This window comes from Microcaecilia unicolor, chromosome 4 (assembly GCF_901765095.1).
Source record: "Microcaecilia unicolor chromosome 4, aMicUni1.1, whole genome shotgun sequence".
In the NCBI taxonomy this organism is placed as follows: domain Eukaryota; kingdom Metazoa; phylum Chordata; class Amphibia; order Gymnophiona; family Siphonopidae; genus Microcaecilia; species Microcaecilia unicolor.
Window position 1 is genome coordinate 261,436,273 of NC_044034.1, and position 26,192 is coordinate 261,462,464.

Sequence of the window (26,192 nt, forward strand, 5' to 3'; positions counted from 1 at the left end):
ATTGCCTACTTCTGTCATTTTAACAGCTCTAGACTAACAAGTCTACTTCTCTAAAAGGTTTTGGTAACCTTTCCAAGAATTTGAACAGGACAAAGAGCGCCCAAATCCTATGCTAGCAAAACACATGTGTGTTGAGATATATGAACTAGATCAATTTGTGATTGTGTAACAGATGGAAACAAGAATTTAGAAATCAATATTATGGAATGAAGAGTGAAACAAATTCTTAACTCAGGGTAGTGTAGTAATCTCCATGGATCAGTAAGGCCGCAGTCCAAAATCAGACTATGTAGAACTCCAGAAGCTCTGGACGCCCTTACCTTGAACAGAGATTACAACCCAGAGTGGGATCCAAGGAAGGTTGAAATCTTCTTCCATAAGTGTATGGCAAGCACACTTCCCCCTAATTCTATGAAATGGGGCGGCCATCTTTATGCTTAGCGTGCAAAGCTGGGCATCTAATTTATAGAATGTCAGTTGTACGCACAACTTAATTTAATAATTGGCCATTAATTGGAGTTAACGGCCAATTATTGGCTGAAATTTGTGCTGATTGGCACCAGTTGGCAGTTGCGTGCACAGCTGACCTTAGTCACTATTCTAGAAGCTGCACGCAACTTCTAGGGGCTGTGTCTATGGGAGGGGCAAGGGCAGGTCAAGGATGTCCCTATGAGTTATGCGTGCAGGTTATAAAATACTACGGGTTATGCACCTTAACACCAGGCTTTGACGTGGCGTAAAGTTAGGTATGAAACTATGGATAGGCTAGTATTCTAAAACAGCAGCTCTGCACAGAACTGCTCTTTTAGAATTCACGATCAGCGCACATCATCCTTGAGTTTACCCCTCAATTTCTTGTTGTTAAGCAGGCATCGGGAAGAATCACAGAGGTATGTATATATGTTGAGCAGAAACAGCATAGCACAGCAGTTCCCAAACCTGGTCCTGGAGGCACCCCAGCCAGTCAGGTTTTCAGGATATCTACAATGGAATAGGCATGAGAGAGATTTGGAAGCATCTTTTTAAAAAAACAGGCATTATTTTTGGTATTCCACATACGTGCCATTTGATAAAATTACTTCCCAGACATACAACTAGATTGGAAGTCATACTTTACAGGTTGAGAAAAGTGGGCACCTTTCTTATTTTCTCCATCTTTCCCTCAGGTGAAGAAGAATCATCCTCTCGATCAGCAGGCTGGGCGTCCTACCTCCACAGCTGGTCTGGACTTCGATAAAGTATTGGAAAGACCAACTGCATTCTGCATTGAATTGCTCTACTGCACTAAAGAGACACATTTCTCTAGAAGAATGCTGTGTGCACTTGATGGAGCAGTCATTTTATGCTTATTTGAAAGCCTGTTTGTTTTAAACTGCATTTAATAATCCAAGAAAATGGATCCATTAGTTGCACATGTTAGAATTTTTGATGTTGCATTCTAATTTAAATAAGCCATTTCATGAGAGTATTTTGGTACCAGTATTCATGATAAATTAAACCAAAGGTAACGGTGACATGAAAGGTGGATTCATTTTGAGAAGAGGACCAACTATATAAAAGACCTCAGATTGTACTGTGAAATAAATAATTACAAGGAAATGTTTAATGAATGGCAAGTGAATTCCCTTTATAGTTTGTGTTTTTTCCCTACAAAAATAGTTCTGGTTTAAGGCATATTCTGTTGATCAACCATATGCCTTTAATGTAGAATGTGGTATAAATTTCATCCCTTAAATGTGATTGTGTTGAAAAGCGCACTGTTATATAAATAATACACAGAGCTCATATGCCAGAGTACCATATCAGCTTAGTTAGACATAATCTGTATCATTTTATTTCACTGCAGAATAATTTTTACAGTGCTGTTTGAACTGGATCAAGGGGGTTTAAATGGTTTTATTGTCTACAGTTTTCAGTTAGAAACAAAATTGGCATTGGTGTATGATTAATGAATGAAATGGTAATCCAGTCTTTTTTAATTACTGTAGGATGATCCTGTTATTTGATTGCCTCTTTGGGTTCCTTTTACTAAGTGGCGGTAAGCCCAACACAGGCTTACTGCTCGCTATACAGGAAGTACCGCCAGGCTACCGCAGCAGCCCGGCAGTACTTCCCACCCCTAGCGCGCTGTCATTTCCGGTGCTACAAAAATGTATTTATTTTTGTAGCACCGAAGTGTACCTGGCGGTAATCAGGCAGTGCCGTGCGCTGCCCGGTTACCGCCAGGTTAATGTGGGAGCCCTTATCACCACCTCAATGGGTGTGGCGGTAAGGGCTCCCCACCTCCCCCGAAATGGCCGCGTGGCAAGTGCTTTACTTGCCACATGGCCATTTCCTGCTGGAAGTGGAGACTTCCCTTTTACCAGCTGCAGTAAAAGAAGGCCTCGGCATGCGTGTAAAACACACGCCAGCCCCCTTTTGCCACAGCTTGGTAAAAGGGGCCCATTGTTTGGGCACATGCTTAGTCTTTATGCATCAGACCTATCTGAGTGAATTAGGATTTCCTGATTCATCAGTATGATTCATGAATGATGCGTGCCTAAATATGTGTTCTGTCAGGCAACAAGAACTTCTTCAGAAACACAAAATGGAGAAAGCCCTTGAAAAAAACTGAATCACTAAGACCATGAAACCTTTGTAGCAAGAACAGCCACAAATCTCTTTGCTTAATGTCGACCATGGCCAGTTTGTAAATGGGATCTTTATTAAGGGTACAAGTTTTGTAATTAAATAAGATCTAAAAATATAAAAATTAGGTCACTTTTTTGGGTGCAGCAGACATCTTTGTCAGACTGTAGCTCAGTGCTTTATCTTTATGGAGTATGTGAAATGGGTTTTTTTTAACATAAGATCCCATAACTTTGGGGGTCTTTTAATAAGCCACGGTAGCATTTTTAGCGTGCGGTAGGAATCAGCTGGTAGTACACACCGAGATGCTCATAGGAATATAATAAGCAGCTTGGTGTTTACCACCAGCTAATTTCTACTGCGAGCTAAGACGCTACTACGGTTTAGTAAAAGACCCCCTGTGTATTTGGCCTTTTAATTTACACCAGATTTATTTTAGCTTTATGCAGCAATATTGTGCAGGAAACTTTTACTGCCCTTGCACCACACTTATAGAGCTCAATAGAGAAATCATGAACTCTTCTAAATGGCATAAGTAGCACAATTTTGCCCATAGCTAAAAATTAAACTTATGTAGTGTGGTGTTCACAATTGGAACATCTGTAGAGATGATTATGCCTTTAATGTAGCAGCATGATTGGTTCCTTGCATTCCGAGCTGTGTATTTCAGAGTTTTTATTTAAAATTTATGATTTTTTTTTTTTTTTTTTACAAACAAATCTCTATAGTAAAAGGCTTTATGCAAAATTGATTATTTTTGCATTGGGCTATCTGTATATGCAGGGAAACTGTATGTTATAAATTTTAGGAGTAATGTACTCCTTTTTATTAACTAGTTGAGTAATTAGCTTGGTTTTTTGCTATTGTGAAATGTCACAAACACTAAATTTGGGTGGGAAAATGTGCAGGTGATACTTTGCCAACATTACTTCATGCTGTGACTTAAGAGACCCTAGTTTAACAACAATATCTGGTCTGATCAGGTGTCTCCTGCCTGTCACTGCATAGGATCCTTTCAACCTGACCCCATGGCAAGAAAGTGAGCCCTACAATGCAGAGGACTAGAGAAAGGAAAAAAAAACATGGGTGGGGAGGGAGGTAAGAGATCATAACCCCTGTCATCTTTCATACAGTTGAGGCATGATGTAGAAATCTTTGTTCAGTTTATGAACAGTACGGCTGAAATGTTTCTTTGCTCTCGAGGACTTAACCGTACTTTTAAAGCTGTCATGGATTTATGTTTAAATAATGCAATGCACATTTTGCTCTGTCTGGATTGAAGGTAGCCAACTGGAGATTATTATGTATTCTATGTTACTATAACTGAAAAATGCTATAAAACATTCCAACATTTTTTTCATTGGAAGTGTGCTTCTTGTGGAGCTAAGAAAATGTACTTCTGTGCTTAGTTCATTTGCCTGTATTTCTTTAGCTCTGACATTATTTGAGCAATAAGGTTTATTGATATAAGTTAAAGGCACAGAATGCTGTGTTATAAAAGACAATGAACTTTGATCTTTCAGTGGCACTACTGTTTGCTTTACAAAGTATTGGATCGTCTTTTGTTTGAGGAAGTACCATAGAAAACAATTCTTAGGAGTTCTTGCACTTTATAGTAAGAAGGCACTGCCAGTTGTGCTTAAAGTTTTGTTTTGGCTTATAATTTTGGTTGCTTGTTTTTCCATGACTGTTACTGTAGACACTTTAGATTTTTGACTGCAGAGATGAACACAAGGCTACATTCAGGTCACCGTGGAGAGGGCAGAACACACTAGGGAGCAAGACATTTACATTCTGTGCATTCACTCCAATCCATGGACTTGAAATATCCCCTTTTCCCAGTCTCGAGTTTAGTGCCTGCCAATAAGGATTTGTGCTATGGAGGCTCTAAGGGGCCCTTTTGCTGAGGCACCTACGCGCATTGAGCTGGAACTACCACCCGGCTACCGTGTACCTTGAGTGGTAATTCCATTTTTGACGCACGTCCAAAACACACAGAAAATATTTTCTACTGCGTGGCGCTTACCCGGCAGTTTATGCGGGCTGACGATTACCGCCCAGTTAACGCATGAGACCTTACGGCCTCAGGTCAAACATAGACGCGTGCTGGTTTTAATTTTGCCGCGCATCCATTTTCAGCCACAGGCGCGCTGAAAAATGGACCAGCACAGGTCATTTTTCGGTACACCTTAGTAAAAGGGCGCCTAAGATTGGTTTCTTCAAGTAAGGGAACAGGCACTGATCTGCTAATAGTCTAAATTAAAACACTTGGGAAGTTTGGTTATTAAGCCTTTTTTCTTCAATGAGTACCTCAGTCTGCTTCTGCTGGTATAATGTGGAGTTTGGTTTAATTGATTTGTAAAGAATATGGGAAGGCAATGTCACTTGTAAGAATACAGCATTACTGTTTATACTTTAGTCTAAAAATTACCAAAAAATGGCAAAAGCCTTGTATTTTGTTTACCTAAAAACTGTGAATAAAGCATAGTGTTGCAGTCACCCTGCTGTCTTTATCTCACTTTCATTTTTGTTTTACTTCATTTTTATTATTTTTGAGTATTACATCAAGACAAATATCTCAAAAGACAGCAAGAAGATTTACCAAATGAGCCAAATACAAAAAAAGAAGGGAATATAATTTATTAAAAGAGTAGTTTTCTAGAAGGTCAGATGCATTCAACAGCAATAGAAAACAATAAGCAACCAATAGCCAAGTCTCCATAACTCACCCCCCCCCCCCCCCCCCACCACCAACACACACACACACACACAAATGCGAACTTATATATCATTTACAAATCCCAAGAATACTAACAGGACAGAAAATAAAAAAGTTATTAATGAAGCCCAGACACATGCCAGGGAAGAATTTACGCTCTGTAACCTCATCTCCAAGGAATCTAGAAAAGGGATCCAAATATTAATAAATTTGCTTCTCTCCTCCCCACTGGACTGACATTCGTTCCATATGGAGCAGGTGATGCATTTGGTTCCTCCACAGCATGAGTGTGGGTGGTTTTTCTTTTATCCATTGAATCAGAATACAACACTTAGCCTAGTGGTTCGTGTAGTGGACTTTGATCCTGGGGAACTGGGTTCAATTCCCACTGCAGCTCATTGGGATTCTGAGCAAGTCACTTAACCCTTCATTGCCCCAGGTACAAATAAGTACCTGTATATATTATGTAAACCACTTTGACTGTAGTTGCAAAAAACACAGAAAGGTGGTATATCAAATCCCATTCCCAAACAAGTGTTTATCAAACTCTAATTCCTAAATCTAACAGACAAAGTTCTTTACTTTTTGGTATAGTTCTACCCAAAAGACTTTTCAAATGTTCCCATATTTAGTCCCAAAACAAGCTAATTTGAGGGCAGGAATATTCTTTTTAATTAATCTTCAATATAAATTTAAAGTTCACATTACCGAGATGTGACTCCATTGATGGTAGTAAATATTTTTTTTTCATGCAGCTTAAGCTGTATCATCTGTTGCGGGAGGATGTGGTCAAAGGGCCCAGTGTTCCAAAAAAGAAAAAAGGTTGAGCTCCTAAATTTATGGTCCTAAATTTGTGCCCTATTCAGCCAAACAGGAGCATAGCTTTTCAGCTGAAAATTCATCTTAATTTAGGAGTTTAAAAGTTATGCTCATAAATTTAAGACTGCCGTTTGTTTGCCTAAATTTATGATCCTAGTACTGAAAATTAGTGCTAAGCTCCTTTTTTCCCACCCTAGATCTGTTCCTATTACTACTCACTTTTTATGCTCCTAAATTTATTTGAGTTTAGTGAAATTTTTAATAAACAATTTATGCACCTAGCCCTCGGAAATATTCAAAGAGGACAATTTATGAGCTTAATTCTCGGTTAGGAGCATAAATCCTTTGAATAATGGGCCCAAAGTAACTAACATAGTGATTACCCCAGATAAATCCCCTAGCTGCCACTCTCCGTCAATATTCAGCTGTATTATATCCTTACAGACCACCTTGGCACTATCTAGACAGCATCACAAAGGTGGAGCCAGAAGTTATCCGAAGAGCAGCAATATTCAGAACGCTATCCAGATAAAGATAGGACAGAAAAAACTGCTGTTCTACTTTAACTGAAGAGCTATCCAGATAGCGGCAGCAATCACTATTATACCTGGATATTCAGTGCGACTTACAGTCTGGATAGCAGCATTGAATATCCAGAATATTTTTAAATGCACAGCTGGAGTGTACGAAAACTCCAAATATCGGCCTGCATAATTTCAAATGTGAGAAAAGGGGTCGGACACCTTCATCAGGAATATTAACCTTTTGAGTTCAGAAAATACTGAAGCTGTAGGGGATCAAGAAACATAGGGCCCCTTTTACGAAGGCTCGCTAGTGCTAAACGTTAGAGATGCCCATATATTCCTATGGGTGTCTCTAGTGTTTAGCGCACACTAAAAACGTGCGCCTTTGTAAAAGACACCCATAGTTCATATACCTTGATAAATTACCCTATAATCACAAAGTAAAGCTTCTGTTTGAATGAAGGGGACAAATTCTATAACAGCATATGGAAGCCCAGATTCTGTTATAGAAGAGAGTGTTGGCATCTACCCGCCTACATTTAGGTACGCACACTTCTGCCATGGTAATAGCAGGTGTAAAATCGCCAACCTAAATGCAACACTTTAGTGTAAACTTACAGCATTCTGTAAGTTATATGTGTAAATGTTAATCCTGACCAGATACCACTCATGCTTCTTCCCTGTGAACACCTGTTACATTTATTCACTAATGCAGAGGTTCACAAACTTTTTCGGTTCACAGTACCCTTAGTGTCAGAGCAACTTTTCGCGGTGCATTCCCCCCCCCCCCCCCTCGTCCACATGGGTCTCAGCCCCCACCTACCACATAGGTCTTCCTTTCCCTGCAACCCCCTCTTCTCAGAAAGTCCAGCACACCATTCCCTGCAGCCCCTCTGCCTTTCCCAAATCCAGCATCACTCGCTACCTTCCTTCCTGCAGGTCCAGGATCACTGCCACTTCCTTCTCCTTACCCTGCTGCCGCTGCACTGCTTGCAGGTTACATTTTCAGGCCGTCCGCGATTCACACAGGCACTCCGGGGCCTTCCCAGTCTGCCGCGTGCGACCCTCTCTGATGTAACTTCCTGTTGCGAGGGCCGGACGTGGCAGAGGGAAGTCCCCACAGTGCCTGTGTGAATCGCGGACGGCCCAAAAATGTAAGCTGCAAGCACTGCAGCGGTAGCGGGGAAAGAAGCAGGAAGCGGCAGATTCCAGACCTGCAGGAGGGGAAAGTAGGGAGCGAAGCTGGATTGTGAGCGGTGGGAGGGAGGTCAAGATTTGCCACGGCACCCCTGAGAGTTCACTGCAGCGCACCAGGGTGCTGCTGCACACAGTTTGGGAAATGCTGCACTAATGAGTCCTTTTACTAAGCTGCAGTAAAAAGCGGTCCTAGCACACACTTTATGTGCGTCTTTTCTATACACTAAGGCCCTTTTTATTGTGGCTGTGAAAAACCATGATTTTTAAATGTATTTCATTAATGGCCGTGTACAAATGTTAATTCAAATAGAGGGAAAACTCAATAGTAAGCAAACCCTATAGAGCAGGGAAGGAGATTATACAAAGGAGGAAAAAGCCTCAAGAAGCTTCTTTCCATACAAAACTGTATTATGGTGCTTCATCATATGCAAAAAAAAACCTCCTTTATTATGGTAAACAGCCTGCTTAAACTAAACTTCAGATGTTTAAATGTTCACTTAGCTTAGGCTGCGAAGTTGCCGTTCTTCTCTCTAATTTGTTCAAATTATTCAACGATCATGGTCAATGTTGGCCATCGTTTCGCCAGTGCTGCGTCAGAACCACCAGTCAGAGTCCATTCAAACTGCTGATGGTGCAAGAAGGGCCCCCAGATGGCTTGCCACCTCCTGACCAGAGTGCTGCGGCATCTCCCTCTCTCCTTCCACCCCCTTCCCATAGCACTCCCTCTCCTGTCCTCTCCCCTACCCCTCCTCCAGTCTACTGTCTTCAAGGTGTCCAGACCGGTTCAGGGCCACCGGCAGCATTAGCAATGTAAGCACACTGCCTTCAGCCTGCCCCGGAAGCCTTTGGAATGCTGCAGAGAGGAAGCTTCCAGGCAGGCTGGAGGCAGCGTGCTTACATCGCTAACGCTTCCGGCGGCCCTGAACCGGTCCAGACACCTTGAAGACTGCAGACCGGAGAGGGGTATGCTTTTTTATATATATATTTGATTTTTTATATGTGTTGAGTCTGATGGAAAAGGATTATTAAAGTTATCTTTGCACCATTGCTATTGTTGCATTAATTTGGTTATCTCCACTGTTGTCTGTGCCATATCGTGTGCTGTGGAGGTTGGTTCTTTTGGTTTGTTATACATTTGATGGTATTGATCGGATGTAGGGCAGTTCTAGCAGCTCTGTTTGACATTTTCAGTGGTTCTTTAGAGATAGGAGAGGTCCTGAAGGACTAGATATGGGTGAGTATGGTTCCTCTTCTTAAAATGGAAATGTGGAACCATCTGGAAAATAAAGGCTGGCCGGCCTGACCTCAATGGCGAGCTAATTATTGAAATTCTTGCTAAAACAACACAGAATTGCATTCCAGGAACTAAAGCAGTATGGTTTTACTAGAAATAGGTCTTATCAGATGAATCTGACCAATTTCTTTGACTGGGTAACAAGATCTGGATTGTGAAAAAGCATTAGATACGATGTACGTCAACAAGACATTTGACATGGTTCTAAATAGACAACTTATAAATAAACTGTGGCCCCTTGTTTGTTTGTTTTCAACTTTTTTAAAGTGATTTTGTAGAAGGGCAGTTAAGAACAGTTTGCTTCTTTATGGATAACATTAGAATCTGCAACACAGTAAACATCCTGGAAGGTGGAGATAAGATGAGGATGGATCTAGAGAAGACTGAGGAAAAGTCTTGAGTTTGGCAGCCAAGATTTACATGCTAAAAAATGCAGGGTCATGCATTTGGCCCGCAAAACCACGAGGGTATAGTACAGTATGGTAGTCATTTTAGAAGCTCTGTTTGCAGTTTATCTGTGTAAATACAGACATTTACATCTGTATCTTGGATACATGTAGAAAACAGTTTTAGAAAGCCAGTATTTATGTGTGTAAAGGAAAGGAAGAAGACAAGAGAAGAGAGAAGAAATGGAAAAGCCAGCGTGGAAAAGAATTTAGGAGATGACTGACACATGGAAAGTGGAAAAGAGACTGGAACCACAATTAGAAAAATAAAATGCTCAGACAACAAAGATAGAAAATAAAACATTTTTATTTAATGTTTTTTAAGGACTAAGATGTGCTTGCTTTGTGAAATGTACATTTTTTTCTATTTTTGTATTTTGCAGAGTGCAGGAAAAATACATTTCTGTTTCTCTTTTACCAGTATTTGCACTGCTTAAAGAGTCAGACTTTCTTGAGGGAATCTCTATTTTAGTTTTTGTGGGCCCCTATTTTGTATCATGTGAGGGTCTGTCTATGTCAGTCTAGTGCGTGTATGTGTTGTTTTTTAAATAACCATAATGAATATTTATGAGAAGCATATTCATTTGCATACATACATATCTGCCAAGCCACACCCTTCCCCCCCCCCCCCCCCCCCAATTAAATGGTCAAACTACGCCCATGACTAGGCTATTCCTCCACTCTGGAATGCTCTTCTGCTTTACCCATGACTAGAGATATTGTTTGATAAGTTTTAAAACCTTTCAAACTTATCTGATGCTTTTGAATAATGCACCCTATTTGCTTTAGGCTTGGCTGCCTATCTATGTCTGCTAACTGTTTGGAAGGAGTCAGGGAATTTGCAGGCAAGCTGAGAATTTTCAAACACAGCTACTGCTTTCTCCTTCTGTCCTATAAAGAATCTATTTCTTTTAATTGTGGTTTGTTATATAATGATGTAAGTCACCTCAATGGTCTTCAATGGGCAGGATATTAAAGTATGAATAAAACTTGGAAACATTGGCCAGAAGACCTTAAGCCACCGAGAGAGGGAAAAAGTAGCACCAATGCTGGCAGGGACAACCTTAATCACCAGGAGAGGGTCAAAGCAGCACTGACATTAGCAGGAAGACTCGAAGGGCTCCTTTTACAAAGGTGTGCTAGTGTTTTTAGAGCGTGCTAAAAGTAAGTGTGCGTTAAACGCTACAGATGCCCATATATTCCTATGGGTGTCTCTAATGCTAAGCACGCCTTTGTAAAAGACCCCCTAAGGTACCAGGAGAGGGTTAAAGCAGCACCACCATTGACAGACACCAAACCCCACTGGGTGTAAGCAGGAAAATAAGCACCAAAAGGGTTAAGTCAGGGTTCAAATTTTGTGGGGGAAAATAAGTCAGTTTGGGTGAGTCATAAAGGAAGGCATATCTGAATGTCTCCGTAGACAGGTTTATACAGGAGAAATTGACAGCAAGCACATATTTTTTTGTCATATTGCCAGAAAGATCACATGAAAGAAGTTTAGGGTTTCTCCTTTGAAAGGAATATTGGAATGCAGCCTAAATTGTGCATCTGAATTCCCATAGCTTGCACTGTACTGTACACAGTCTCAGGGGAGTTACTTTTTGTTAGTGCCAGAAAAGGCTTCTAGGACAATAGAATTGTAATATGTGAAAGCAAAACTGTAGTGGGACCCCCCCCCCGTCACTGGAAGAGTGGTAAAGCAGCACCAGCACTGGCTGGAAGAACATCAGGCACTGAGTTAATGTTTGAGCATTAGTGTCCAGGGAGTGAGGGTTTATCCTCTTTGGAATTCAGTGGGTGGGTCAGCACATGTTCTTGATTGCTTATTTGTTTCCTGGTTCCTAGTATTGTAATATTCATGTTGCACTTGTTTCAATAAAAGACCTTGTTAAATTTTAAAAAATAGCATCGGTACTCAAAGTATCATGAGGTAACTGGATGCATGAAATTTGTTAGCATAGGAGGTACAGCATTCATTACTCTTTTTTTTTTTTTTTTTTAATTCTGTTTATTGATGAAGGGTACACAAGGAAACGTACAAACCATAGACGGGAAAGGCAGTTCTTCATGGGAAAATCATTGAAAACACTATTTGCATGCAGAAAGTGAAGGAGCGGGAACTCCTTCATTTGCCAAGCAGGCTTCACTTCCTCCAGTCCTCCTTATTCTGCAGACTGTCGGAACTGTTGGACGGGAATAGGAAAGGGTATTTGACAATTCGGAAGCAGATTCACTTGATCTTGAACCAAAGAGCTTTGTGAGATATTCAATTATATAAGTAGCAATTATTACTCCTTGTGTATGCAGGGAGGAAAAGGCAGTGCAAAAAGAGTAGTGTCACCAGAAACAGTAGAATGAAAACTCAAGTCAGATCAGAAGGAAACACGGACGCTAGAAGCTATTAGCACCATACTAGCGCCTCTGTTTGCTACCGCCCCATGATCAAATCCCCCGAGCGCGTGAAATAATGCTCTCATGGGCTCTGATGGCCACTATGCCCAGATGATCGAAAGCGCTGGGACAGCGCAGGACTTTACCGCCCCTATGATTAGAGGTAATAGCATGCAAATTTATTTGCGCTATTATCTCTGATCATAGGGTAAAGTGCGGGAGGATTCTGCCTCTTGCACTTGTTTGACAAGTCCGGGCTGTCAAAAGCTCAGACCTATCAAACATAGGGGTTGGAGGTCAGTCAAATAAGTGTGCATGCTCAGGCACAATCCTCCTGCCCTTTACCAATTCCAACTCTGATCTGTTTCTTTCAGCTTTCTTCCATTTTTTTCTGCTTCTCTATCAATTCAGATTTCAGTCAATTATCCAACCTTCAATCTCCCTCTTTTTACTATCTACTTACAGTTTTCCATCTCTTTCCCTGGCCCTTCCATTTTCCTTTCTCTTATTCCTCTGTCTTTCATTAACTCTCTCTACCCCTGTCATCTAGCATCTTTCAGTTATCTCACTACCACCTGTCATCCACTATGTTCTCTGACTCTCCATCCCTCCATCACTATCCAGCATCTCCTCTTGTCTCTCTCTCTTTCTTCCTGTTATCCAGCATTTCCTCTTTTGTTTCTCTCTCTCTCTCCCTCCCTCCTGTCTCCACCATCCAGAATCTCCTCTCTGCCTTTCTCCCTTGCCCCACCATCTAGCATTCCCGTTGTCTCTCCATCTCCTTTCCCCTCCCCCTGCACCATTCAGCACTGACCCATCTCTCTCTCCCCATGCAGTATTGTCATAACTACTACTACTACCACTACTTATAATTTCTATAGTGCTACTAGACGTGTGCAGCGCTGTACACTTGAACATGGAGAGAAAGTCCATGCTCGAAAGAGCTTACAATCTAATCAGAACAAACAGGACAAATAAGGGATAAGGGAATTAATAAGGTGGGAAAGATAAAACATACAAGGGTACTGTATGTTAGGAGTTAAAAGCAGCATCAAAAAGGTGGGCTTTTAGCCTAGATTTGAAGATGGCCAGAGATGGAGCTTGACATACTGGCTCAGGAAGTCTATTCCAAGTATATGGTGCAGCAAGATAAAAGGAACAGAGTCTGGCGTTGGCAGTGGAAGAGATGGGTACAGATAAGAGAGATTTACCCAATGAATGGAGTTCCCAGGGACGTGTGTAGGGTGAGATAAGAGTGGAGAGGTACTGAGGAGCTGCAGAGTGAATGCATTTGTAAGTCAATAAGAGGAGTTTGAACTGTATGCGGAAACAGATAGGGAGCCAATGAAGTGACTTGAGGAGAGGGCTAATCTGAGCATAGCGACACTGGCAGAATATAAATCATGCAGCAGAATTTTGAACAGATTGAAGGGGAGAAAGATGGCTTAGTGAGAGACCTGTGAGAAGCAAGTTGCAATAGTCTAAGTGAGAGGTGATAAGAGTGTGGATAAGGGTTTTGGTAGTGTGCTCAGAAAGGAAAGGACAAATTTTGGTGATATTATAGAGAAAGAAACAATAGGTTTTAGCAGTATATTTGATAATGTACAGATAAAGACAGCAAGGAGTCAAAGATAACCCTAAGGTTACAAACTGATGAGACGGGGAGGATGAGAGTGTTATCCACAAAGATGGGGAAGAGGAGAGGTGGGTTTAGGGAGAAAGAAGCTCAGTCTTGGTCATGTTTAGTTTCAGATGGCGGTGAGACATCCAGGCAGCAATGTCAGACAGGCAGGCTGATTCTTGGGCCTGGATTCCTGCTGAGATTTCAGGTGTGGAGAGGTAGATTTATTTATTTGCCACATTTATATCCTGCCTTTATCCAAGGTGGGTAACAATATATATATATTTTTTGTTACATTTGTACCCTGTGCTTTCCCACTCATGGCAGGCTCAATGCGGCAGGCAATGGAGGGTTAAGTGACTTGCCCAAAGTCACAAGGAGCTGCCTGTGCCAGGAATCAAACTCAGTTCCTCAGGACCAAAGTCCACCACCCTAACCACTAGGCCACTCCTCCACTCATTCATATACATAGTCTTGAACATGTAACAATCGTTTGGAATGTTATGCTAAAACATGATCATTAGCTGGTCCTAGCCAAGAGAGAAGGGAAAGAGAAAAAAATAAAATAAAATTCACAGAGAAAGAGCAAGAAGGGTCAATCGCATGAGTCTTCATGTAGTCAAAACGGCTTTCACAAGCACAGCCACTTGAATTGTTGAATTTCTTCATATGATCTCAGGTATCTGGGTAGAGCAGATGGGGTAGCGACAGAGAAGGCACAAAGTTTTGTCTCAATGTAGTTATATGATTTAGCAGAGGTAAACAGAGCTGATGGGACATCTTGGATCTTAGTGCTCAGTTTGGTTTATATGATTGCAGGGTCTTTCGAAAATAGGCTGGAACGTTCCCGAATATACATTGATGAGTCAATACAAGCAGTGGCGTAGCAAGGGCAGGGCGGTGGCAGGGCCGGTCCTAGGGTTTCTGGCGCCCTCCTGCAGCCTATTAGTCAGCGCCCCTACCTATCCAGGGGCGGGATCACTATGGCTCCGCCCCTACAGTAGTCACATCCCTTTTACCAGTCATGGCATCATTGAAAATATTAAACTAGTATAGAAGAAAAATAACGTGTTTTTTTTCATTATAAATAATTTCTGTAAGCTGTTACAGCTCCATTATACTCAAAATGACACAAACCAAATTAGCATACAGACCATGAATTATGAGAACAGACAGTCTTGCCAACTCTGAAAAACAATGTGTTAGTAAAATCTATGAATCTAACAAACAGATCCCTATTCAGACACTTGGCCTTGCAGTCACACATGCAGAAGAGAGATAGCCCCTATTCAAATTCTTCAAAAATTAACCTGAAATCCTAAGAAGTTAGACTCTGCATGCAACACCAGAAAAACAGAAAGAAACACATTGCTATACATTGCAAAATAAGATAGCAGATGTAGCAGATGTAAATTCTCAAAGTGGACATATTCCAAACACTAAAATGAAAATAAAATGATTTTTTTTCTACCTTTGTTGTCTGGTGACTTTGTTTTTCTGATAATGCTGGCCCAGTATCTGATTCTGCTGCAATTCCAGGGCTTCCTTTCCATTTATTTCTTTACTTTCCTCCTTTCTTCTTCATTTCTTGCTCTATATCCATAAGTAAAAGCTGGGTCCTCCGCAGACTTGACTGTCCAATGGATCCAGCTTCTGCCTATTTTCTCCATCCATGTGCAGTTTTTCTACTCTCTTCCTTTTCCCTCATCTCATCTCCTTCCTCTCTCTTCCCTCCCCCCATCCATTTCTTCTCTCTCCCTTCCCCTCCATCCATGTGCATCTCCTTCCTCTGTCTTACCTCCCCTCCGTCCATGTCCCCTGCCCTCTATCCATCCATATCCAGCAATTCTCCTCTCTCTCCCCTGTCCTCCCCTCCATGTCCAGCAATTTCTTCTCTCTCCCTGGGCCCTGCCCTCCCATCCTTGTCCATCGATGCTCCTCTCTCCCCTTCCCTCCTCCATCCATCCATCCATCCATCCATATCCAGCAATTCTCCTCTCTCCAATGCCCTCCCCTCCATGTCCAGCAATTTATCCTCTCTCCCTGGGCCCTGGCCTCCCATCCATGTCCATCCTTGTCCATTGATGCTCCTCTCTCCCCTTCCCTCCTCCATCCATCCATATCCAACAATTCTCCTCTATCCAATGTCCTCCCCTCCATGTCCAGCAATTTCTCCACTCTCCCTGAGCCCTGTCCTCCCATCCATGTCCATCCTTGTCCATCGATGCTCCTCTCTCCCCTTCCCTCCTCCATCCATCCATCCATCCATATCCAGCAATTCTCCTCTCTCCAATGGCATCCCCTCCATGTCAAGCAATGTATCCTCTCTCTCTGAGCCCTGCCCTCCCATCCATGTCCATCGATGCTCCTCTCTCCCCTGCCCCCCTCTATCCATCCATATCCAGCAATTCTCCTCCCTCCCCTCCATGTCCAGCAATTTCTCCTCTCTCCCTGGGCCCTGCCCTCCCATCCATGTCCATCGATCAATGCTCCTCTCTCCCCTGCCATCCCGCTCCCATGTCCACCTGCCCGCCCTCTTCTCTGGTTTAAATCTTGTATTTAAATTTACCTCCGTCGCAGCAACTGCGCAGTGTCAGTGAAAGCGCTGCCTGATGTTCCCAGTCTTCCCTTCGCTTGTTTGTTCCCTCTCAGTGTCCCGCCCTCGCAAGGAAATGACATCAGAAGAAGGTGGAACACTGAGGGAACAAACGAGCGAAGGGAAGGTTAACGACATCGGGCAGCGCTTTCACGGACGCTGCGCAGCTGCTGCAACATCAGAGGTAAATTTAAATACAAGATTTAAATTCCCCAGGGCGGCGCAGGTACCGGAGCAGCCAGGAAACCGAAGGCTGGGCTGCTGTCGGGGTCCGGGAGCTGAGGTAAGTGGCGAGGGTAAGCATAGCGCAGTGGCGCCCTCCAGAGGTCGGCGCCCTCCTGCCATGCTTACCTTGCTTACTGGGTTGGACCGGCCCTAGGCAGTGGGGGCGGTCTGCCCCGGGTGCAACCGGTAGGGGGTGTCACACGCAATGTCCTATCTTCATCCTGCTGTCAGTTCTTGTTTGGAGCGGCCTGCCTCTCCCCAAGTTGAGTTCCCTTCCACTTCCACCACATGCCTCCCTCACTGCATCATCTCCTCCCACCATACGTCTCCTCTCTCCAGCCCAAGGAAGTTTGCTCCGGCTCCAGCCCATCTGTACTAAACGTCATCCTCCCCCTGCGGCACCCTGGGTGCCAATCACGCCAGTGCGCCCTTCTTGCAGCTGTGAAGTTTCCGGGTGGCTGCCCAGTGCCTGGTTCTTCTCTTCATCCCAGCTCGTGGCCACCCGCCTTCTTCAGTGCAGCTGTGACCTTCTGCTTCCAGCTGCAGTGCTGCACTACTATTACAATCCACCCCCGCCAAGCCACCGATATCGTCGGCAGTAAAGATTATTGCTAAAATAATTTTTTCATGGGGGGGGGGGGGTGTTAAAAATAGATCGTCCCCGGGTGTCAAGTATGCTAGCTACGCCACTGAATACAAGAGTCTTGAATTGCACTCTGTATGTTACCAGGAGCCTGTGTAACTTTTTTAAATGTTGGAGTGATATGTTTAGACTTTGAATTCCAATGATCAATTGTGCAGCTGTGTTTTGGGAGTCATCAGCATAATGGTGATACTGAAAACCATGGGATGAGATCAGAGCACCAAAGGAAGAAGTATAGATGGAAAAAAGAAGAAGTCCCAAGACAGAGCCCTGAGGTACACTAACTGACAGTGGGATAGAAGTGGAGGAGGAACCACCAGAGTATAAACTAAGAGTGCAATGGGAGAGATAAGAAGGAAACCAGGATAGAACAGAGCCTTGAAATCCAAGTGACAATAATGTATCAAGGAGTACGTGGTGATCAACAGTGTCAAAAGCAGCCGATAGATCAAGAAGGATGAGATAGAATAGAGACCTTTGGATCTGGCCAAGAACAGGTCATTGGAGACTTTAGCAAGGGCTTTTTCAGTTGAGTAAAGAGGGCGAAAGCCAGATTAAAGTGGAACAAGAATAGCTTGAGATGCAAGCAAGTCAACACAACAGTGGTGAACAGCATGTTCCGGTATGTTGGATAGGAAAGGGAGGAGGGAGATGGGGCAATAGTTAGAAGGTCAGGTTAGGTCCAATGAAGATTTTTTTAGGAGTGGTGTAACTATGGCATGTTTGAAGGCATCAGGAACAGTTGCAGTGGAAATGAAAGAATAAGGATATGACAGAGGGGATGACAGCAGGAGAAATAGTGCTAAGTAGATGGGTAGGAATAGGATCAGAGGAACAGGTAGTCAGTTTGGAGGAGGAAAGAAAATGTGCAGTTTCCTCTTCAGTGATTTCATAAAAGGATGCAGGGGTTGTAGGGGGGGGTTGAGAGAATGGACTGAGGGAAGGAGATGTAGAGGTGACTTGGTTGAGAATTAAAGGCTAATCTTGTGAACCTTATTGTGAAAGTACTCCGTCAGAGTCTGGGAAGATTGTGAAGGGGGAGTTGGAGGTGAAGGCATTTTGAAGAGAGAGTTTAGTGTGGCAAAGAGACGCTGAGGGTTTGAACCAAGAGAGTTTGTCAACTGGATGTAGTTGTCCTGTTTGGCAAGTGAAAGAGCAGACTGGAAGGCGGTCAGCAAGAATTTGAAATGTATGAGGTCAGCATGAGCACAGGATTTCAGCCAAAGACATTTGGCAGATCAGGCCAAGGAACGTAAATAGCGGATTCTAGAGGTCAGCCAAGGCTTGGTACACCTTACAGAATAAGGAAATGGAGGAGCGAGAGTATCCAGAGCAGAGGAGAGAATAGTATTATACGAAGAGACAGCCTCATTGACAGACTTGGATAACATAGCGGTTGATAAAAGGTTTGAAACACTGGAGGACAGAGTAGAAGAGTCAATAGCATGAAGATTCCTAAATGTATTGGTGGAGATTGGATGGGACTGGGGGGGGGGAGGGTGTTTTCAGTGTGAAAGTTATCAGATGATGGTCAGAGAGGGAAAGAGCTGAGGTGCAGAAACTGGAGAGTGAGCAGTTGGAGAAGAGGAGAAGATCAAGACAATGGTCATTCTGGTGAGTGGGGGTAGTGGAGCACATCTGAAGATTGATAGAGGATGTTAGTGAAAAACTGAGAGGCATAAGAGTCAGAGGGATCATTAGCATGAATGTTAAAATCCTCAAGAATGAGAGAAGGAGGTGAAGGTTCAAGAAAGAAGGAAAGCCAGGAGTCAAAGTCAGTGAGAAAGGAAGAAAGGGGGGGGTCGATAAATGACAGCTACTTGGAGAGGTAGAAGAGTGAATAGATGAATAGAGTGGACTTTGAAGGAAGAAAAGCAGTGAGACTGAAGTGGAAGAAGAGGTTGAAATCTACAGGAGGGTGAAAGTACTAGCCCGACATCACCTCCACAGCCACCAGGTGAGGAATATGGGAAAAAAAGGTAACCTCCATGACAGAGGGCCGCAGCTGAAGCAGAGTCTTCAGGGGAAAGCCAAGTCTTAGAGCAAGCAGATGGAGAGTACAAGAGATAAAGAGGTCATGGATGTAGCAAAGTTTGTTACAGACAGAGCGGGCATTACACAGAGAACATGAGAAAGGTAGAGAGGAAGGGGAGAGAGAGAGAGGAACAGAAATTAGATTGGAAACATCACTGTGTGACCTACAGGAATAGGATGAGAGCTGATGTGGAGGATTGGGATTGGTATCCCCAGTGAAGAGCAGGAGAAGGAGCAAGAGGGTATGGAGAAGAATAGGAAAGACATGACAACAATGATGAAGACGAGATGCAGTGGCGTACCTAGGGTAGTTGACACCCGGGGCTGGTCATTTTTTAACACCCCCTCCAAAATCCAGTACTAGGCATACCGAGAATAGAAAACACTCAGGACCTATAGAGCAATTCTACCATACCATAAGCAGTCATTTCTACGAGTCACACAAGGAAAAGGAAAGCATCTTAAACACTACAGTGCGCACCAGAACATCAATTCACCTATTTTAAAACGAAACCAGACAGAATAGTACAGACTGTCGATCCTGCACAGTCAATGCCAACTGAAAGCCATGTCTTTTTCACAAACACAGATACACCCTAATCCACTATAGAATAAGTAATCATAAACTTTCTATTTAGAGAAAAATTAAACTGAACCCCCAAGATGCCAGACTCTGCATACAATGCAACACCACAGAAACAGAAAATGCCCCCTAGTACTGTGCAAAATATAAAGACAGCAGATGTAAATTTGAAAAAAAAACTAACAAATACCAATCACCACTTTACAAATTAACAAATAGAAATAAAACAAATATAGAAAATAAAATACCATTTTATTGGACTAATACATTTAGCTGTCAGAGGCCAAAACCTTCTTCCTCAGGTCAATACAGTATAGTGCTGTTACAGTGTCCTATCCTGACCTGAGGAAGGGGGTTTTGCTCTCCGAAAGTTAGTCAAAATTTATTAAAATTAGTCCAATAAAAAGATTACCCTATTTACATGTTCTATTATAAACATTTATTAACACAGCTACAATACTACTTTATCCTAAAGCAAAAAAAATAAACATAAAAATATATATTTTATTTACAGTTTGTTGTCTGCAGCTTCTGCTTTCCTCATCTTCTTTTCACTGTCTTCCTACCATCCAGCATCTGTCTTTGTTCTCTCTCTGCCATCCAGTGTCTGCCCTCTCTGCTGTCCCCTCCATCCAATGTCTGCCCTCTCTCCCTGCCCCTTCCATGCACATCTGCCCTCTATCTCTGCCCCTTCCATCCACCATCTGCCCGTCTGCCCTCTCTCTCCCCCTTCCATTCACTGTCTGCCCTTTCTCTCTGCCCCTTCAATCCACCATCTGCCCTCTCTCTCTCCCCCTTCCATTCACTGTCTGCCCTTTCTATCCCTTCCATCCACTGTCTGTCCTTTCTCTCTGCCCCTTCAATCCACCATTTGCCCTCCCTCCCCCCCAGTCTGTCATCCCTCTCCCCCCCAATCCATCCATCCATCCATCCATGGTCTGCCCTCTTTCTGCCCCCCCATCCATCCATCCATCCATCCATCCATCCAGGATCTGTTCCCTCTCTCTCTCTGCCCATTTTTTCAGCCCCCAGTTCCAGCCCCCTTATCCCACCTGCCCCTAGTTCTAGCCCCAGCCCACATCTCCCACCTGCCCCCCCTTTTCAGCCCCCAGTTTCAGCTCCACTGAACCTCCCCCTCTCCCATCTGCAAACCGAGGGGAGCCAATCCGCACAGCGTGCGCGCCTAGCAGCTGCCTCAGAGCCCCGACGACGGCGCTTCCCAGAAGGTCCCCCCACACCGTTCTCTTCTTGCCATCACCTTCAGGCCCTTCCCTCACAGTTGTCCCGTGGCCACGCCTCACGTCTGCCCTGCTTGTAAACAAACAAAGTAAATCTCGTTGTTGACTCGTCGGGCCTTCCCTCACTGGGTCCCGCCCTCCGCGCTGCCTGCCACGCCACTTGCTTTTTCTTGCAGGAGATGAGTGCTGACTGCAGCGCCTGCACCAGCGGAGCACCCCCACCCAGGGCGGACCACCCCCACCGCCCCCCCTTGGTACGCCACTGACGAGATGTACTCAAGACAGCATGGGAGATGACTGAGTGAAAGGAAGGAAATGTTGAAGGTTGAGAGCTGAGAAGAGAGAAGACAAGAGGGATGGTGAGATGATGAAAGCAGAATGTGGGCAATGTGCTCCTGCAGTATACAGTGATTTCAGATGACGAAACAGATTGGGAAGGGAAAGTGCCAAGAAGATGAACTGTACTGGAGCCATAAGAAAGGGAAATGGGACTTGATATACTGCCTTTCTGAGGTTTTTGCAACTACATTCAAAGCAGTTTATATATATTCAGGTACTTATTTTGTACCAGGGGCAATGGAGGGTTAAGTGACTTGCCCACAGTCACAAGGAGCTGCAGTGGGAATCGAACTCAGTTCCCCAGGATCAAAGTCCACTACACTAACCACTAGGCTACTCCTCTGCTCAAAAACAGCAGAGAGAAAGTTTAAAAAGATTAAAGAGGATGTTTTAGCGAGTGGCAGCTGGAGCGAAGGCCCTGGAAGGATTGGGGTGGACCTGGACAAGGCTGTGAGGATACATAAGTGTGGTACAAGTCCTCCACGCACCTGGAAGGCAACTGGTGGAAGCGCTGAGCTCCTGGAGCGAAGGCCCGTGAAGGATCGGAGTGGACCTGGGAGTCATCCCGGACTAGGATGTGAGGATATGCAGATGGGCTGCAAGTCCTCCACAGCACCTGGAAGGCAACATAGAAATAGCCATACTGGGTCAGACCAATGATCCATATAGCCAATTATACTGCTTCCAACAGTGTCCAATCTAGGTCACAAGTACCTGGCCGAAACCCAAATAGTAGCAACATTCCATGTTACCAATCCCAGGGCAAGCAGTGGCTTCCCCCATGTCTATCTCAATAGCAGACTATGGACTTTTCCTCCAGGAACTTGTCCAAATCTTTTTTTAAACCCATATACGTTAACTGCTGTTACCACATCCTCTGGCAAGGAGTTCTAGAGTTTAACTCTTCTTTGAGTAAAAAAAATATTTCCTCCTATTTGTTTTAAAAATATTTCCATGTAATTTCATTGAGTGTCCACTGGTGTTTATACTTTTTGAAAAAGATAAAAATTGATTCACTTTTACCCATTCTACACCACTGATGATTTTGTAGACCTCAATCATATCCCCCCTCAGCCGTCTCTTTTCCAAACTGAAGAGCCCTAACCTCTTTAGCCTTTCCTTATATGAGAGGAGTTCCATCCCCTTTATCATTTTGGTCGCTCTTCTTTGAACCTTTTCTAATTCTGCTATATATATTTTTGAGATATGGCAACCAGAATTGAAAGCAATACTCAAGGTGAGTTTGCACCATTGAGTAATACAGAGGCATTATAATATTCTTGGTCTTATTTGCCATACTTTTCCTAATAATTCCTAGCATCCTGTTTGTTTTTTAGGCCGCCGCCACACATTGAGCAGATTTCAATGTATTGTCTTCAATGACACCTAGATCTTTTTCTTGGGTGCTGACTCCTAAGGTGGACCCTAGCATCAGGTAACTATGATTTGGATTATTCTTCCCAATGTGCTTCACTTTCCATTTGTCCACATTAAATTTCATCTGTCATTTGGCTGCCCAGTCTTCCAATTTCCTAAGATTTTCTGCAATTTTTCATTGTCCACATGTGTTTTGTATCATCTTCAAATTTAATCACTCACTTGTTCTGATTTCCAGATAATTTATAAATATGCTAAATAGCATATTGTCTCAGTACAGATCCCTGTGGCACTTCACTACTCACTCTCCTTCATTGAGAAAAATGGGCATTTAATCCTACCCTCTGTTTTCTGTCCAATAACCAATTCCTAATCCACAAAAGGACATTGCCTCCTATCCCATGACTTTTTAATTATCTCAGGAGTCTCTCATGAGGAATTTTGTCAAAAGTCTCTCAAGAGGAACTTTGTCCCTGTCTCTCTCTTCCACCCTCCCCCCACACACCATCCAGCTTCTCCTCTCTGTCTCTCCTCCCTGTACTACTCAGCATCTCCACTCTCTCTCGCATCCAGAATTGCCCTCTCTAGCTCTTTCCCCCATACAGTATTTCACCTCTTTGCTGACTCTCACTGACTTCATCTCATCCAGCATTACCTCTGCCTCTCTCTGCCCCTCCCATCCAGTATTGTCCCATCTCTGAGACACCTAATCTAGCATTGTCCCTATATTCTCTCTCTCCCCTCTCCTACCATCCAGTCTTGCCCCATTTCTCTTTTTCCCTCCCCAATCATGATCCATATAATTTCCCCCCTCTCTTTCTCACGCCCCTATCCCACCCCCACCACAGTGCAGCTCCTTTTGGCTCCCTTCCTCCTGTTTTAACCTCTGCCAGGCCCGCACTAGCAAACAAGGAGCGAAAATGTGCAGGGCCGCAGCTCTCCAGGCACCGCGATTGTTCCTCTGCTAGTCCTGTCTCTTCTGATGTAAACTTCCGGGACCGGCAGAGGAAGTAGTAGCAGTGGTTCCATGCATCTTCGCTCGTTTGCTAAGGCGGGCCCAACAGAGGTGGAAATGAGAGGAAGGGAGCCAAAAGATGCTGCATGGTGGCCAGGCAGAGGACTGAGAGGGAGAGAGGTGGGAAGTGGAGGCAATGCAATATCCGGAAGGCAGAAGGCCTTCCAAATATTGCATTGGGGCTGGGGAGACTTCATGCATATTCATTAGGGATATCCTGAGACTTGAGCTGTTAGTGGCCTTCGAGGACTGAGATTGAAGACCAAGGGTTTAAACAAACAACTCAAAATGAAACTACGTATGCCAATGTTTTCATGTTTTAAAAGAACAGAGTATCCCTAAAGCCTAGCTCTCAACTTCCATGCAGTTTTATTTTTATTTCACCCTTAATTTCTCAGAATTGTCATCTATATTTCCCTTTTGTTTAAATGCTAACCTAATTGAGATCTGTTTCAAGTTTGGACAGGTACTTGCTCATTCTGTGAAAGCACATAACCAGAAGGGTTAGGTTTAGTAAAAGCATGACTGAGACATCTGAATGAATCTAATAATAATCTGATTCATGTTATGCTCAACATACATAACCATGCCAACAAGAAGTCTTAATCCTCTAATTTGACTTGCACACTGAACTTTTTGTGGAGTAAAAGCACCATTTAGGTGTGTAAATGGCTAGAATACCACCATTCATGTGCCTGCCTCCTAAAACTAGGTGACACCTTATAGAATTACCTCTAAGTGTGTGTCTCTCCCACCAAAGGAATTGTATGTGCTTCTAGAAACCTCTCACGCTGGATCGGATCATAAAATATATATCACTCACCTCACAATACGTTTTACAGGAAATTTAAGAAAGATGTCAAGTCCTGGTTGTATACTTCTCGGATGCAAGTGTAATGGTATCAGTTTATTATATTTTGCTGGATTATATATACACCAATATATTTGTGCAGCTTTTAAATATATATATTTGACACTGCAGCAGAGAGAATAGTTTCATTTCAAGCCCCTCTCTCCCCATCCCTTTTTCTAGGAACTTCTGATAGCAGAGATAGTTAATTACAAACACTTAACAAAGACAAAAGAGAGATATATAACTCTCTCTGCCCTCCCACCTAAAAGGACTGAACAAAAAGCATGACTAAGGTGGGTACCTGGACGCTCATCAGGACATCTCTGAAAACCAAAGACCCAAGAGACCGAAAGTCTGGAGAGCCCATTGAAGACAAAGACTTCAGAGGGGAAACCATAAACAGGACATTTGCTTGTCAAAGGTATACCTGCCCCTCCCATCAGCTTTCAGACATGTGCAGAAAGGAAGGACTTATAATGTGGTCATGTGAACAGACTACATTAACCATAATGCCTTGCAAAATATCCAGGACATGCACACACCATGCTTCTCTGCTAACATTATAAAAGGCCTGGAAACAGCCCAGCTCGCTCTCTTGGAACCTGCTGCTCTCTTTGGGGTCCGCTGATGCCTTGCTCCTGAAACATGTGCTCATCAATCAGCTGGACCACAGCATGCTTGTAACAAGGACTTGTAAGTAACATAACTTTTGATCTAGACCTGCTTCTTTGCCTTACTTAAGCACAGATTATCTGTAAAGATCTCTTAAAACCTACCTCTCGTGTGCAATTGTATATTAAATCAACCTTTTTGAAGCTAAAAATACGGTCTCTTTGTGTTCTGAGTATATGGTATCTTTTATATATACTTAATCTATTTAATTTATTGCAATTATCACCTTTGGTGATTGGTGGAGAAATTAATATCCTAAAACTTATAAATACAGCATCTGCTCTTAAATTATAAACAGTAGCGAGTGCTCTCGAGCTATTTTCCCCAAAATAAATAATTTCTTGTAACATATTAATTTGTGGAGAATGTGGGCATCGATCCCACTACCTCTCTCCATACCCCAATCTCACCCTTTCACAAAACAGGTGGCAACAAATGTTCTACCACCATATAAAGTTTATTACGGCACCGGCTATGAATGTTAAAAGACATACCCTGTGCCATGAGATTGTCTATAATCCTCTAGCTATGGCCCTGCTGATTAGAGAAGTGGGAAAGAATGTGAATCAACTATGTCCAGGTTGTTTGGACTTCTAAGTCTGGTAGCATTATGTTGATATAATGATTAGGACAAGCTAGAAGACATTTTTTAAACAGATTTTAATCCATACCACTTCTCCAGCTATTAAAGTCACTTGCAATAGAACTAGAGCGTATTTTTGTCTCTAGTTTAATTCTGTTCAAGAGAACGAGATTAAACTTAAAGCACACAGCATCTCACAGACACACAATTTTACCTCAGTAGGCCATTTTTACAATCCTAAGTATATTAAAACTAATATTATCCCTAACTTTGCCATCAAGGTCAAATGAATGTACATAACTCAAAGGACTGACTCAAAAGAATTAATGCATTTCAAGATCAAGTTCTTCACAGACTGTATCCCTTGTATATTATTGGTAAGGACATCAATCAAG

The 26,192-nt window shown here is 43.1% G+C and overlaps 1 protein-coding gene across 1 annotated transcript in view; it reads left to right on the top strand.

Moving 5' to 3' along the window:
- The window catches only part of GCC2 (GRIP and coiled-coil domain containing 2), a 135,704-nt gene extending 133,619 nt beyond the window's left edge, over positions 1–2,085 (top strand). The window contains exon 23 of the mRNA XM_030201462.1: positions 1,167–2,085. Coding sequence (XP_030057322.1) covers positions 1,167–1,237 — 71 coding nt within the window. The 3' untranslated portion in view covers positions 1,238–2,085. The remainder of the gene's footprint in view (positions 1–1,166) is intronic.
- The last annotated feature ends 24,107 nt before the right edge of the window (positions 2,086–26,192 follow it).